At 38.2% G+C, this 15026-nt stretch overlaps 1 protein-coding gene across 1 annotated transcript; it reads left to right on the top strand.

Moving 5' to 3' along the window:
• The first annotated feature begins 1501 nt into the window (after positions 1-1501).
• On the top strand, positions 1502-10028 carry LOC109160224. The gene is made up of 8 exons (XM_019308464.1): positions 1502-1766; positions 3065-3172; positions 3275-3922; positions 6428-6507; positions 7658-8125; positions 8211-8297; positions 9049-9146; positions 9651-10028. The coding sequence occupies exons 1-8, from the start codon at positions 1760-1762 to the stop codon at positions 9721-9723; spliced, it is 1569 nt and encodes a 522-aa protein (XP_019164009.1). The 5' UTR covers positions 1502-1759; the 3' UTR covers positions 9724-10028.
• Positions 10029-15026: the final 4998 nt, after the last annotated feature.

Genomic DNA, 15026 nt, shown 5'->3' on the forward strand with positions numbered 1-15026 from the left:
TGAGTAAATCAGATCTACACTTTAATTGGACTTAGTAGTTAAACAAATCCTTAACAGTTAGGGTTAACCGTATCAGTTAAACAACATAGATAGATAATCCTAAATATAGCATACTTAGATCTGAAACAGTAAAGGTGTTAGGGTTAGAAATCCTCATCGAATGAGGTGGAAATTGTCAACTAATCTGTAAGCAACCGTGTAGATTCGCACAAATTGAACATGCACTTCACCTGACCTGTATAATCGCAGTTAAGCTCCGATCTCTCTTCCGGCTGTCTTCCAGCGAAGGAAATATGAATTTAACACGAAGATTGTCTATAACGATCGGCGATTTTTAGAGAGAAAAAAGATCATCTTCATCGTGAACCATAGGATAGAGACAGAGAACTTATGAAATGAGAAGCTGATGGAGAGTCGGCCATTTTTAGAAAGAGAGAGAGAGAGAACTGATGAAATGAGAGTGACCGGACATGGAAACAAAATGAAATTTGGTTTTACTAATATTATTATTATTATTATTATTATTATTATTATTATTATTATTATTATTATTATTATTATTATTATTATTATTATTATATTAGATAGATATTAGATATTATATTATTATAGTATTATATTATTAGTATTATTGTTATTGTTAATTGTTAATAATTAGAATATTAAAGTGTTAAAACTTTATGGTATATGGTGCTTAACAATAGTATACATTAATGGTATGCAATGGCCATAAACAAAAATTAAGAACAAACATTGTCTCATGTCAGATTAATACTAAAGAAATCGATTTTTGTACATGACCAGTTGTACGTGACTGCATCCCGGGTTAACAATCCAGATGGTCTGAAAATATTAATAGTAAAAGACTCAAGTACAACTACTACATCAACCACTAACGTTGTATATCATGAAATTTTCAATAATTTGTAATTTTGTAATTTTTTTTTATTTAATACCATAACATTAATTTCAACTATTTATAATACACCATTTACATATTTTTTTTTGGTTCAATTTCCAAACACAATTAATTTATATATTATAAATTATAACCTCATTATTGCACACAATTTATAATATAACATCCATAAACTTAATACTTTTCAATTTATATACCATGCAGCGTACGGGTAAATTACTGGTATTATTAATAATAACATTCAAGGACAAATATGTCATTTCCTACCCTTTCCCTTTAGATGAATTCATTGAATTGCAATTCATAGGGGGACCTGTAGGGGAATTCATTGAATTGCAATTCATTGAATAACATTCAAGAACAATGTAGTTTATCATTTCATTGAATTGCAATTCAATTCCAATGCAATTCATGCCAACCAAACACCCTTAAAAGTGCGAAAAACTCAATATGCTAATGTATCCCTTAGTATATAGTTGAGCTATCATTGTTGGAGCCACCGAGCCAATACACGTAAGAAAACGTGCTGCCAAACGGAACCTAAGGGCTTAGAAAATGGGTTGAAATTGCCAAGGAAGCCATTCTCCCTCATTGGCCATTTGCTTCATCTTCTCTCTAAACGTTTAAAGAGTAATTAAAATTCAATTAATGATACTTAAGAAATAGCTAAATCCTTCTTCTCACGTGTATTTTACCCAAGGACAAAAGACATATATTGCATAAATAAAGCAAAATCTGCGTGTCTCTGCACAAATTTCACCAAGTGTTCTGTGCTTCCGTTTCTCGTTTTCTCCGCTGCTGTCTAGTTGGACTCGATTCGACGACACCGGTGTTGAATTCATGGAAGGTTTCTTCCTGTTCTACTTTTCCCTTTTTTTTTTGGTTTTCCATCTTTTTATTTATTTATTTATTTATTATAATTATGTGTTTTGGGGATCGTTGTCCACTGTGATTGCAGATATGAACTGTTCATTTTCTAGAGAGGTTTTTATTCTTTTCTTGATTCCACACTCTGGTTTTGTGGATTTCTTATAATTTATTGGCTATTTACATAATTTTTTGGAGTTGGGATCGACTAATGTGTTTTGTTCGATAATATGCTGGGTTTTAATATTTGATGCTGTGCAATTTGTCAGAGCTTTTAGGGAGGTTGAGGGTTTATGTGCAAATGGGGGTATTCTATTTGTTTCTCGCAGCTTTTGGAAACATGAATTTTAATGTGCTAGCATTGCTGAATCCATTGTCCAGACTGTTCATTTGTGTAATTGGAAATGGGAAGAATCAAATCATAGTGACACTGGTGGGTTAGTCTATGGGGAATGTTGTTGGTGAACCAGGAAATTGAGAAAAATAAAAATAAAAGGAAAATATGTGTCTTGGCTAAACAGAAGTGGGTTGATTCTACCATGTGTGGTTGACTATATGATCATTATTAATAGCAAGTAAAATGGGTAGCATTTGTGGTTGAATAGGAGAAAACGAACTTGCAAGATGCATTCTAAAGCCAGCTTTAAGTCTCCTTGGGGTAGTATGTTTTCTGGGGGATTCAATGACACCATTTTAGCATGTGTATGCTTTTGGTAACATTTGCATTGCATGTTTTTGTTTAATTAGTATAGCCAAGTTGGTGGAGATTGGGCTTGGTTAGTGACCCTGAACAACATCCTTCATAAATCCTGCTTTATGTGGGAGCCCTGCTGTGTTTGGTGCTTTGTATGTAGTGAGCTGTTCCAAAGTTATTATTTTTCAACAGTATAGTGACAATTGCTATTTGTCTCTATGGAAAAATGTTAGGAGAAATGCAATATCTATCTTGATAAGGTCTTATGAAGAACTGTACAACTAATAAGTTGGCTTTAGACAATCTGGAAGGAATAAATCATCAAAACCATCTCTTGCCCATTCAACATACAGAAATCTTTAACTCTTACGCAAATATATATATATATATATATATATATATATATATATATATATATATATTTATATATTTCCATGACTTTGATCAAGGAGAGAAAATTAAAGGATAAAAATTCCTTATCTGTATAGAAGTTCTCGAGTTTAAATTATTTATTCACCCCCGCTTACTTGCATGTTTTCCTCTACCTGTCATGGTCATCCTTAACATATTTGTCTTTGCTTTAGATTCTGGGGAAATGAATTCTGGAGATGACAATACTCTTTCTGATAAAAACAAGAAAAGAACAATCAAGACACGTGCTCAAGTTGAAGCTCTGGAAAAATTTTATGATGGTAAATTGTTCTTACTAATCATGCTATGTATTATGAGTATTTTACTATGCTATGCTCATTGCTTTACAAATAAATATAAACAAAAATGTTCTACTTTTTCAGAACACAAATATCCTACAGAGTTAATGAAATCACAACTAGCAGAGTCACTAGGATTGACAGAAAAGCAAATTTCTGGATGGTTTTGCCATCGCCGGTTAAAGGATAAGAGATTGTTTAATGGGGAAGTATATTTGAATGGAAAACAAGATCGTTCAAGTGGTGTTATTCAGGATCGTGGCAGTGGACTCAGACAGGATTCTTGCGGCAGCACTAAACAAGGTGATGACAGGACTTCAGATCCCAGAGAAGTTGAAAGTAGAAGGTTAACTGGTGTGGAGTTCTCCACTCCAGACCTCACTCATGAGTTTGGTGGTCACTCTACTAGAAATTATAATTGCATGGATGATACATCTCTGGGAAGTACCTCTTCTTTGCGGAATACATATTTCCCCCATAATGCAGACTCTTTTGATGAGGGTACTTCAAGATATCTAACAAATAGTTGTCCAACAGATCAGAAAACTGTAAAACCTAGGACTGGTCCATCAGGATATTTAAAAGTCAAGGGGCATGTTGAAAATTCTGCCATTACTGCTGTTAAGAGGCAGTTGGGGAGGCAGTACCATGAAGATGGCCCTCCACTTGGTGTTGAATTTGAACCACTCCCCCCTGGTGCTTTTGAATCCCCAATGCAGAATCACACTAACAGTAAGTGTAGCTGTTAACCTATATCTTCTTTTCTATGTTTCTTGTGGCCTCTTTTCTATATTGTGATTGCAAGAAGCTTTTCTCATTGCATTTAAATGCTGTCTTTTTGGCATGATTGTGCAGTCACTTCATTTTAATATAGTTGGTCTGTCTCAATAAACCCGAACTTTGCATCATTTTCTTAAAGTTGTGGTGTATGTCATCAAAGATAATCAATGTTAGCATGGTTGCTTTTGAAAAGACCCATACACATTCTCCTCGAACAAAATGCTTTCAGAAGTAATACTTGAACCACTTGTCTTCATCATCTGTTTTAGAGAGGATGGTTTTTCTCTGAGTTAGAAGTGTACTAATGTCCAAAATCATGGCCTCCACATTTTCCATGATACAAATTTTCTTTTCCTATTGGAAGTAAAACAAGCATTTGATTGGCTTGAGCTGATTTTTTTAATACAAAAGCTGGTAGGTGATCTTAAGGAATTACCATTTTGAAGTTGCTTTAAACTAGTTTAACTGATTGTAGAATGTGAATTGTGTGTATTTAACTGATGAAAAGGAAATGTACAAGTATACTATTTATTCAAGCTAGTAGTAGGATTAGCCAAATTCTCAGCCACTCATTTTAAATTCAAAATGAGTGGTTGAGAGCTATTCTCTCAACCACCCTCAACATCTTCTAACACTTCCCCTCAAGCTGAAGCATATATATCAACCATGCTCAGCTTGTTACATAGATAAATAACCAGACTCCTACCAAGCCCCTTCGTAAATAGGTCAACCAGCTGATCACCACTACGAACATGTACGACAGATATCAACCCTTGTTGCACCTTCTCCCATATATATAAAGTGACAATAAACTTCAATATGCTTAGTCCATTTGTGGAAGACATGGTTATTCATAATGTGTATTGCAGCACGGTTATCACACCACAACTTCACTGGCAACTTCATCTCCATGCCAACTTCTCTAAGGATATTGTGCACCCAGACTATTTCACTCGTCACATGAGTTATAGCCCTGTACTTTGACTCTGCACTAGATTGTGCCACAATATTCTACTTATTGCTTTCCATGAAATGAGATTGCTTCCTACAAACACACAATACCTCGTCATAGACCTCTTGTCACTAGGTGATCCAGCCCAGTCAGCATTAGAAAACGCCTCAACGTCTGTGTGTCCATGATCAGTATACAATTCCTTTTCCAGGAGCACTCTTTAGATACTTCATGATCCGAATAGCCGCTTCCCGATGAGTATGCTTAGGTGCTTCATAAACTGACTCACCACGCTCATGGGAAATGTAATATCCGAACGGGTAATCGCGAGGTAATTAAGCTTTCCTACCAACCTCGTATACCTCTATGGATTTCGAAGGCGTCCCCATCCCCAGCCACAAGTTTGACCCCTTGATCCATGGGAGTCTCACACAGCTTCGATCCCAGCAACCCAGTGTCCTCAAGTGGGTCTAACACATATTTCCTTTGTGAAAGAAATATGCCTCTATTGGAGCGAGCAACCTTAATGCCTAGGAAATATTTTAGAACTCCTAGATGTTTAGTATGAAACCTTCGGTTCCAAGGAAGGATTTAAGGGCATCAATTCTACTCGCATCATCACCTGTGATTACTATGTCATCCACATGCACTATCAACAAAACACATCCATAGTTACTACGTTTATAAAAAATAGTATGATCTCACGCACTTCTCTGCATCCCAAACTTGATGACTGCACTGCTAAATCTCCCAAACCATGCACGTGGTGACTCTTTCAAACCATAAAGAGATTTCTTCAGTTCGCGCACCTTCCAAACGTCTCACACGCTGGCGCGTGTTGTCGGAGCAGCGGAACAGCGATGACGTGTGGGAACTCCAGCAGTGCTGTGACTTCGCCGTCAGCATTGTCTTGTTCCGATTGATGTCCACAGCCTCACACTCCTTCACTCTGCTCTGATACCATGTAGAATCAGAATGTGACTGTCTGTATTTAACTGACGAAAAGGAACTATACAAGTATACTATTTATACTAGCTAGTAGTAGGATTAGCCAAGCTCTCAACCACTCATTTCAAATTCAAAATGAGTAGTTGAGAGCTATTCGCTCAACCTCCCTCAACATCTTCTAACACTGATGACTTTACTTTGGCTTATGTATACGCTTATATAGTTGTTTTTCTTATTTTAATTGGTAATAAGATCTTGGTACTCTGGTTTATTTCAAAGATGTCTTTGATTTTGGCTTGCCTTTTTTGATTTAAATATCAAATGCTACTTGAATGTCATTTTGATATGAGAAGAACTTGAGGATTCTTTAACTTTGATTCAGCGAAGTCCCATGTTAGTGTTTAAAAGATATCATTGAGTTTGGTTGTGCTTAAAATGCTCGTTTTTTCTTACATAAGTGGCTTGTTTCATTTTGCTTATCTATTTTGATCCTGAAACTTCTATTTCTATTATCAGACAATTAGGTGCTGACATCATTAATTTCATAATGGGTGCAGATTCTTACCGTGCTGGAGAACGTGATGTTGCTCGCTCAGAGGATTTTCCGAAAGCTCATAAGCAATCTAATTCTAGCACGGTTAGTAAGCCTCTTGTGCAGCAAACTTTATGATTTGATAATCTTAATAATCAACATATTCTGTAAGATGAGATTACTTCATTTCCGTGGTGATGATAATTACTGATATTTGAACTTGGATTCCAATGATGGTAATTGCTGAAATTTGGACCCTGAACTTTCATACCCTGTAGATATTTGTTAACATTTGCCTATCAACCTTAGTCATTTGATCAGGCTCTCATGAATTAAACCATAGTAAGTTTTCAGTCTGAGAAAGCAATCTGTTTAACTACTTCCTCCTTGGCAATTTCTGTCATCATAGTTGCATTGTGTCCAGTGAATTGAATTTGGGACTATAATGGATTAATGGCAACTGCTTGCTGTGTCAGCTTTGCAGATTCCACTTTTTTTTTTCATATCTTATCTCTCATTTATTTTGGAGTTGAGGCATCAATTTCTTTATCACGTAAATAATTCCATTTGCATCATCAATCCTCAAAAGGTTGTGGATGGATTTGCATCGATGAATAGGTTTTACGTGTAAGTTCCAACACAATTAAGAAGCTTTCTCTTACAACATTTCAATGTATACGGTATCAAGAACACTTATTTTTTTTATTTTTTATTTTTTATTTTTTTAATTTTTTGGTTGATCAAGGGCCATCTAGCTGCTCTCTCTCTCTCTCTCTCTCTCTCTCTCTCTCTCTCCTTCTGATCACTCATCCTGCTTGACATGCCAAAGTCAGGAATAGATATCTCATGATCTAGATATGTTTATTCTTTCAGAGCTTAGGATTATAAGCATGCTGATAGTAGATTTGGTTACCAAATAACCAGTCTATATAGGTCAAATGTGTTTTTATTTTTTATTTTTTTATTTTATTTTTATTTTTTCTCTCTCTTTATCAAACCAACTCACAAGTAGCCTGAGCCAAAGCCTATTTACTTCTCCTCCCTCCTCCCCTCTCCTTGGGTAGGTGGGAGTCAAGGCTAGATTAGTTGTCAGTATACCTAGTAATGTAATGTTGACACTGCATCCATGGTTATCTTTTAATCTCTTGCTTGTCAATTCTCAAATACATGAAAATGTAAAATTTTGCTGATTCATTGCTATGAAAAGAAAAAATATATATATTCTGCTGATTCATCTTTTACATTCCCCCAACAGGGATATGGATACTATTCAAAGATAAGCTCTCATAACCTTGATATGCTCTCTGAAAAACTTAAAAGGCCACATGGAACTGATCACTCAGAAAAATGTTTTAACCAAAAGCTTAGGCAGAAGAGTTTTCTGCCAGTTCCTGAATATTCTGCTTCTGTACGGAACTCACCAGGAGATAAGGATGAGGTTCCAGCAAGAGAAATGTTATTTAACAGTAGAGACAATCATCAGCTTATGGCCAAATATGGTGGAGAAATGAGGATGGACTCTGTAGCTAACCAAGGTCTTCTAAGCCCCAATAGTGGAAGGATGACTAATGAGCAAGCCGAGCCACGGTTGAAAAGAAACTATGAAGCAAACCTTAAGGTTTCACAGGTGGAGCATTTTGAATGCAAGCCTTCAACTATACGTAATAGGGTCGGCATCTATCATGATGTCAGGGAGAAAGGCATCTCTAAAAGTCTTAAAAAGGTATAGTCCTATCCTTGTGTATGCGATTATTCCTTGTTCAGTCCAACTTTCTAATAATACATGTTGCCTTGCAAATTATTTGTAGGATGATTTATTCTGTGGAGATGGAGCAATACTTGATGAAAGCTGTAATCAAGGTCAACTGAAGATTCCTAGGAAATATGAAACTACGGTATGGCTGTTAGCGATTGTTTAGTAATCTTTTGCTTTAGATATGCTCAGGGTTATCTAGGCGTCGCCTAGGCGACGCCTAGTCGACGCCTAGGCGTCCGGTCGGTCAAGACCGAACGCCTAATGTGCTCGCCTCGCCTAAGTATAGAATACAACCCAAAACTCCACAAAACATACATGGGCAGAACCTACACACTAAGGTGAGTTGACCGGTGTAATTTTCAGCCGGAGAGGTCGCCGGAATCTGCCTCACGCGCCGGCGCGTGGTGTCGGAGCAGCGGCACAGCGGCGGCGCGTGGTGGCTCTGATGGCGGCGCGGTTCAAGCTCCGGCGTCGTCCTCCTGTTCCGAGCAAAACCTACTCCCTCACTCTGGCATGTTATCAATATATACTAGACTTCTCACCACCTTAGGAAAAACTATTCATCTTCTCAAGACAACTTTAAGTAAATAGGGTTGTGAAAAGGCTGCCCAAGACAAGATATTTTCAATATACAATAAATACTAAGACTTTTCACTATTCTAGGAAAAACTATTCATCTACTTGAAGTAAATATGCCAGCTAAAAGGCTGCCCAAGACAAGATATTTTCAATATATATATACTTTTTATTTATTTAATACTCATCGCCTAGTCATCGCCTAGGCGGTCGCCTAGTCGACTAGTCGACTAGGCAGTCGGTGGCATCTCGCCTAGAAAGTCCGCCTTGATAACCTTGGATATGCTTCTTAATGATGTTACTCTGAAATTCAGGATGGTAAGAGGACAAGCAACCACATGTCTAACAGTCGAGAGTTTGCAAGGAATGCATCACTGACTGGAATGCCATTACAAACAAATCAAGGAATAAGGTTTGAGTTGGAACTTTTATTTTGTGCTTAAGTTTGTCTCTCTCTGACCTAACTGTGTGCCTATGTCACATAAAAATAACAATGGCATGTCAAATGTGATTGAAGATTTAGATAATTACATGGTGTGTCATGCATTGGAGACGAATTTTGTATTTTTGCATTTCACTACTCTTTGGGCACGCCATAGGAGTCGGTAGATTCATCACATTTATGCAGGCAAATGTTCTTTTCAATACGCAGTTTGGGAAAAGTGTGCAAATAGTCAGATGTAGGAAACTAGGAAACATTTTACCACAGAAATTGACTATATTAGATTTATAATTACAGTTTCTAGTATAATATGGTGCATTTGTATCTCCATGTGTCTGATGCTGTTCTTGCACAGCTATCACATTTCCACTTGATAACGGTATTCCCGTTTGCTATTGAAAAAAATTGTAAGTTTTGAGAAAAGAATGGCATCAGTTCTCTGTTGGGCTTACACTCTACGTACAATCACTTCAGGTCTGCTGCAGAGATGCCATCTAGTTTTAGTGAAGATGATGTGACTACCGAGACTAGTTCCTCCGAGGAATGAGAGACTGGCAGGTGAGAGGAGGAATGATGCTTCAATGGCTCCCGAGGCAGTGTATATCCTTTAAATTTGTACAGTGCCTGCCACTTTAATTATTGGTTTTGTTTATGGATCAAAGGCTCATTGACTCTGTACAGTTAGGGTAAAACCGTTGTCCATAGCAGCAGCAAGAGTTTGTAAGGTAGATTCGTTAATGACAAAGAGCCTTTTATGGTTTGCCACTTTGGTGATCCATTCTTCATGTTAAGTAGAGCATATTCTCTAATTCTCTCTCTGTATTTTGTAAGGTAGAGGAGTCTGATTTTAAAGTTTGGCATTTTTTTTTTAAAAAAAAATTTGTATATCTATTTTTTTTTTTTTTTTTTTTTATAAGATCATATTCGAAGCATGAATGCATGTTAATTGATGTGGGCACGTAGATATTGTTTATTAGTTATTTTTCCAATTAAAACCAGTCAGAAAACGAGAGAAGAATAGGCATTGGAAAAAAAAAAAATTGGAAAGAGGGGCATTATAGTGGTCCATTTTAGGGTGTGCAAACAAATCGGAGTATCGGACGGATTGAAAAACTGACTACTGAAAATTCAACCGTTCAAATATTTTGGCTTTTGATTTGGTTTTGGTTATCTAAGGACTCAGTTAAAAATTTCGATCATTTTAATTTTTTTGGTTGGTTATCAGTTTTTTAAGAGAACTAAAAGTCAACCGAAAAAATTATAAAGTTTAATTCAACTCAAACCTCAAATCATCACATTAATTTTAATGGATTATTGGACGGCATTGCATTTGTGAACCATATAAAGTGTGGATTGTTTGTTTACGTTTTACAGTTTTACTAAACTATTACTGTACTTGAGGACAATAATTTAATGGACAGTAAATATTAAGATATTGTATATTTCCTTCAACAATTTAATTGTTTAGCATTATAGTCAAATAAAAATAAATAAATTTAGCCCTTAAAAACAAAGAAATTTTGATTATATTTAGCTAACCAAAAATTGTTTGTTTTGTTAAATTAGTTGATCAGTTGGTTTCTATTAACTCCGATGGTCATAAAACTAACAGTGCGCATTATCTCCGAAGAGACAATTCTAATGCTCTCCTCCCCTTCAATCATGTTTTCCATTTCTCATTCTTTCCACTCCTCTTAAATTCATAGTTGGAGATTTCCTTAAGACTAATGTTGTCTAAAAGGACAGTTGTGCAAACTAACCTCGCTAATGGAGTCGTGGCATGTCAAGTACTCAGACCCACTTCTCACAACCATCATGTTCTAGTCTATGAACTTTCTATCTTTACTCTCTCATTTTTACTTAATGAGGTGGCAAGTGATGAAAAGTTATCTTCATCTTACAAGTTCCAAAAAATAATGTCTAACACCAAAATTTTGAGTGAGAGAGTAAGAGTTGAGAGTAAAAGTGGTATTTCCGTAAATAACAACTTCTCTAAGCCAGCTCCGCTACGAATCGCCTTGCACACATCTAATTATTGTATTTTCATTTTATAATTTCTCAATTTGTAGTGTAATTCTAAGACCCTACGCCTATAAATTTAATAATTTCATTACAGGCTTGTAAAAGGAGTCGGCGCTCGGTCAACAGCGCCTCCTTGTAAAAGGAGTCGGCTCTCGGTCAACAACACCTCCTTGTAAAAGGAGTCAGCGCTCAGTAGGCAACCTAAAATTTGTGGTTGAGCTAAAGCTACAATAAGGAAGGAAGACCAAGGTGAATGATGGTTAGTATAATCTAAACACGATCAGGAAGAGGCAATAGGATGAAGGGTCGGAGAAGAAGCAGGAGAAAGCAATGAATGACTCAATAATGAAGTTGGACCAAGTTTGTGTTGGAAAGGTGATCAATCAGAGATTGAGGGATAGAGATTTGCAGTCGGTGTTTGGCCAACCGTGTCTCCTGGTAAAAGGAGACAGCAAAATGTGTCAAAATCGAGGGCCTAAAATGTTGATTAAAGTGAAACAATCGATATATACTTTTTCGCACAGTGTTTTGCGAGCTAGGGAAAAGTGAGGGACTAGATGATGGAGATAAGGATATGGACCTGGAAGAGTGGGCATGGAAGACAGCACAGCTAAAGAAGGACTGATAAAGAGGTGAGTCGCCGTTTAATGAAGAGCGAGTAACAAGACCAGACGAGGGAAAAACGAAACGACAATCGGGCCAAGGACGGCAAGAGGAGCGACGGAGTGAATCAAACTAAGAAGGAGTAGACTACTAGAAAGAGTCATCTTAGGCGAACCAGTTCAGATGAGTGAAGGAATTTGTCAGATAGAGGAAGCTAGTATATTGGGGAAGACGGGCAAACAAAAAAGGCAGTCTAACTAGAGTAGTCGATCTAGTAAAGGATGAATGGGTGTGCCTACCAATTTTTACGAGAATACCGGATTGCTGAGAGAGTCGATTGAGGAGCTGGAGAGCTGGATGGCAGAGAGAGCCAGTCATTCAACAGGAAAACTGACCGACTATGGAAACTAGTCTGATTAAGAGCAGTCGGATGATTGAGGCATCCAGTCTGCCCAAGAGGAGGGAGAATCGACTGGTAAAAGGAGGTAGTCAATTGGAGAAGTTAGAGGACGAGAATAACTCCAATACTCGGTAGTGGGTGGAGTAATGAGAGCAATCAATGAGTAGTTTATAACAATGAGGAGACCAACCGTTCGACGCAGGAAAAGTGAGAAAAAGGTAGAGTACTCTCATGATTAACGCATTTATCGCCTCATTTATGATATTTATGATAGGATTAGCGTTTCACTCGTCTTGTACATGTATAAAAAGCCTGTGAAGGATTAGAAAAATGGGTTGATAATCTGAATATACACGAGAGTTGAGAGAAAGTAGTTTTCCGGTGAAATAATTAACTTTTCTTGTAGTGTTGACCGTCGACTGATTGCTTCGGTGGTCATAAAACCAACAGTGCGCAATATCTCAAAATGGACAATTCTAATGCTCTCCTTCCCTCCAATCATGTTCTCCCTTTCTCATTCTTTCTCCTCCTCTTAAATTCATGGCTGGAGATTCCCTTAGGACTAATGTTGTCCAAAAGGACAGTTGTGCAAACTAACCTCGCTAATGGAGTTGCGACATGTTAGGTACTCAGACCCACTTCTCACAACCATCATGTTCTACTCTATGAACTTTCTATCTTTACTCTCTTATTTTTACTCATTGAGGTGGCAAGTGATGATAAGTTATGTTAGGAATAATTGTAATATAGTTTTGATGAGTCAAAATTGTATTTTTAGAATTTCTATATTTTATTTTGAGTCTAGTTTACCATCTTCAAAATAGTATTGAGCCAAAAATCTTCTGAAATTCTAAAGAAAGTAGAACACTTCAGAATATTGCTACTTAGTAATTATTTGCAGCTATGTTACTAAAAGATATGAATGGAGCAACGGATAAGGCATAGTGACACCTTACATGAGGTCCTTTGTTTGAACCCAGTAATTAATTTTTATTACATGGCTAAAGGTAAAGGTGAAGAATTAAAGTACAGTAAAGAAGAGAGGAATTATGGGAATTAATTTGCTCAATAAGAAAGAGGGAAGTGAGTTTAAATTAATTTGGAGCACAAGTTATACCAAAGGTTAAGTTAGCAGAGTTAGATGAAAACTTGTTAACACATAAGCTAAATAATCCATGGTTTGAATTTTTCTTGGAACATTTTTTGGAGTTCCGCCATGGTTAGACGCAGACACTAGACGAAGGACTAGACGCAGACACTAGACGAAGAACTAGATGCGTTACCAGACACGATGCTAGACACAAGCACTAGACGAGACATGATGCTAGGCACAGAGACGAGACATGATGCTAGACATAGTTATACTACAGAGGTTCCAAAATTAAGTCCAAAGCATCAACAGCTCTACTACGGTATTAAGATATATTTGTATTCTTGGTACAATTTGTTATATTAGGTAATCATTAAATAGCCTAGTCAATTAGTATAATTAGATTAGTCTATTAGCCTAATAGTTAGGGATAGTATTTTGTATTTATATTCCTATTATCAATCTACCATACACAGATTCACAATCACATGGTATCAGTAACGCGTTAGGGAATTACGATCAATCATTTGCGCTTTCTCTTCTCATTCGTTTCTTCCAGTTCATCCATGGCTACGAACTCATCTGAGCACACCATGAGTGCTGCTACCACTGCTTCGCCTACCACCACCACGCCCAACCATCTCACCTCCGCACATCATTTTGTGTCAATAAAGTTGACAACGCGGAACTATCTCTTTTGGCGAACGCAGCTCGTTCCATTCCTCCGGGGTCAAGGATTGCTTAGCTACGTCGATGGAGGAACGCCATGTCCACCGGCAATGCTTGCCGTCGTGCCTGCCGCCGCTGCCGGTTCCTCCGACGAAACAGCATCCATGGCAGTCAACCCCGCCTTCTCTGCCTGGGTTCAACAAGATCAGTCGATCTTATCCCTTTTGATCTCCTCTCTCTCCGAGGAGGTCATGTACCTAGCCGTTGGTCGCTCCACCGCAAGGGAAGTTTGGTGTTCCATTGAAACGGCGCTTGGCTCGGCAACCCGCGTGCGCTGTCTAAATATCCTCGCTCAATTCCAGTCACTTAGGCAAGGTGATCAAACTCCGGCCGAATATCTTGGCCGTGCCCAGTTGCTTGTTGAGGATCTTGCACAAGCCGGCCGGCCTATGTCGCTTGATGAACAGAACTTGTACGTGTTTCGGGGCCTCCGGCAGGAATTCCGGGCGATGGCATCCACCTTGGCGGTTTCCGGTAATCCCGTAACTCTGCCTCAACTTTCTGATTATCTTCAAGCGCAAGCCTTCATCCATTCGGATGATTTCTCGCCGAGTATGGCTGCTGGACATCCGACGGCGATGGTCGCAAATCGGCAAAGTGGGGGCCGGCAGACTCGTGGCGGCAACCGTGGAGGACAGTGGCAGGGTCGTGGCCGTGGTGGAAATGGTCGCGGACGTGGTGGCTCCCCTCGCTGTCAGATTTGTCGTTCGCACGGGCATACCGCCATTTTTTTGCTTCCGGCGTTACACTGATCAACCCCCACCGCCGCAGGCCAATCTGGCCGTGAGCCAGGACGCCGCTCCACCGCCGGACGCTGCCTCTTGGTTTCCCGACACTGGCGCGAGTTCCCATGCAACTCCCGATCCCACCATGATGTCACACTCCGAGGATTACTCCGGCAATGATGTCCTCCGTGTTGGTAACGGTACAGGTTTAAGTATTTCTAGTGTGGGTTGTGCAACGATTCCATCAGTTTCTAAATCTCTAAAAATGTCAAATGTATTGC

This window comes from Ipomoea nil, unplaced genomic scaffold (genome assembly GCF_001879475.1).
Source record: "Ipomoea nil cultivar Tokyo-kokei standard unplaced genomic scaffold, Asagao_1.1 scaffold2845, whole genome shotgun sequence".
In the NCBI taxonomy this organism is placed as follows: domain Eukaryota; kingdom Viridiplantae; phylum Streptophyta; class Magnoliopsida; order Solanales; family Convolvulaceae; genus Ipomoea; species Ipomoea nil.

Bases quoted from the DNA above. Each gene is read 5' to 3' on its own strand.
- LOC109160224 (XM_019308464.1), top strand. The intron at 3,923-6,427 runs GTAAGTGTAGCT...TAATGGGTGCAG, and splicing joins AATGCAGAATCACACTAACA to ATTCTTACCGTGCTGGAGAA. The intron at 9,147-9,650 runs GTTTGAGTTGGA...CAATCACTTCAG, and splicing joins CAAACAAATCAAGGAATAAG to GTCTGCTGCAGAGATGCCAT.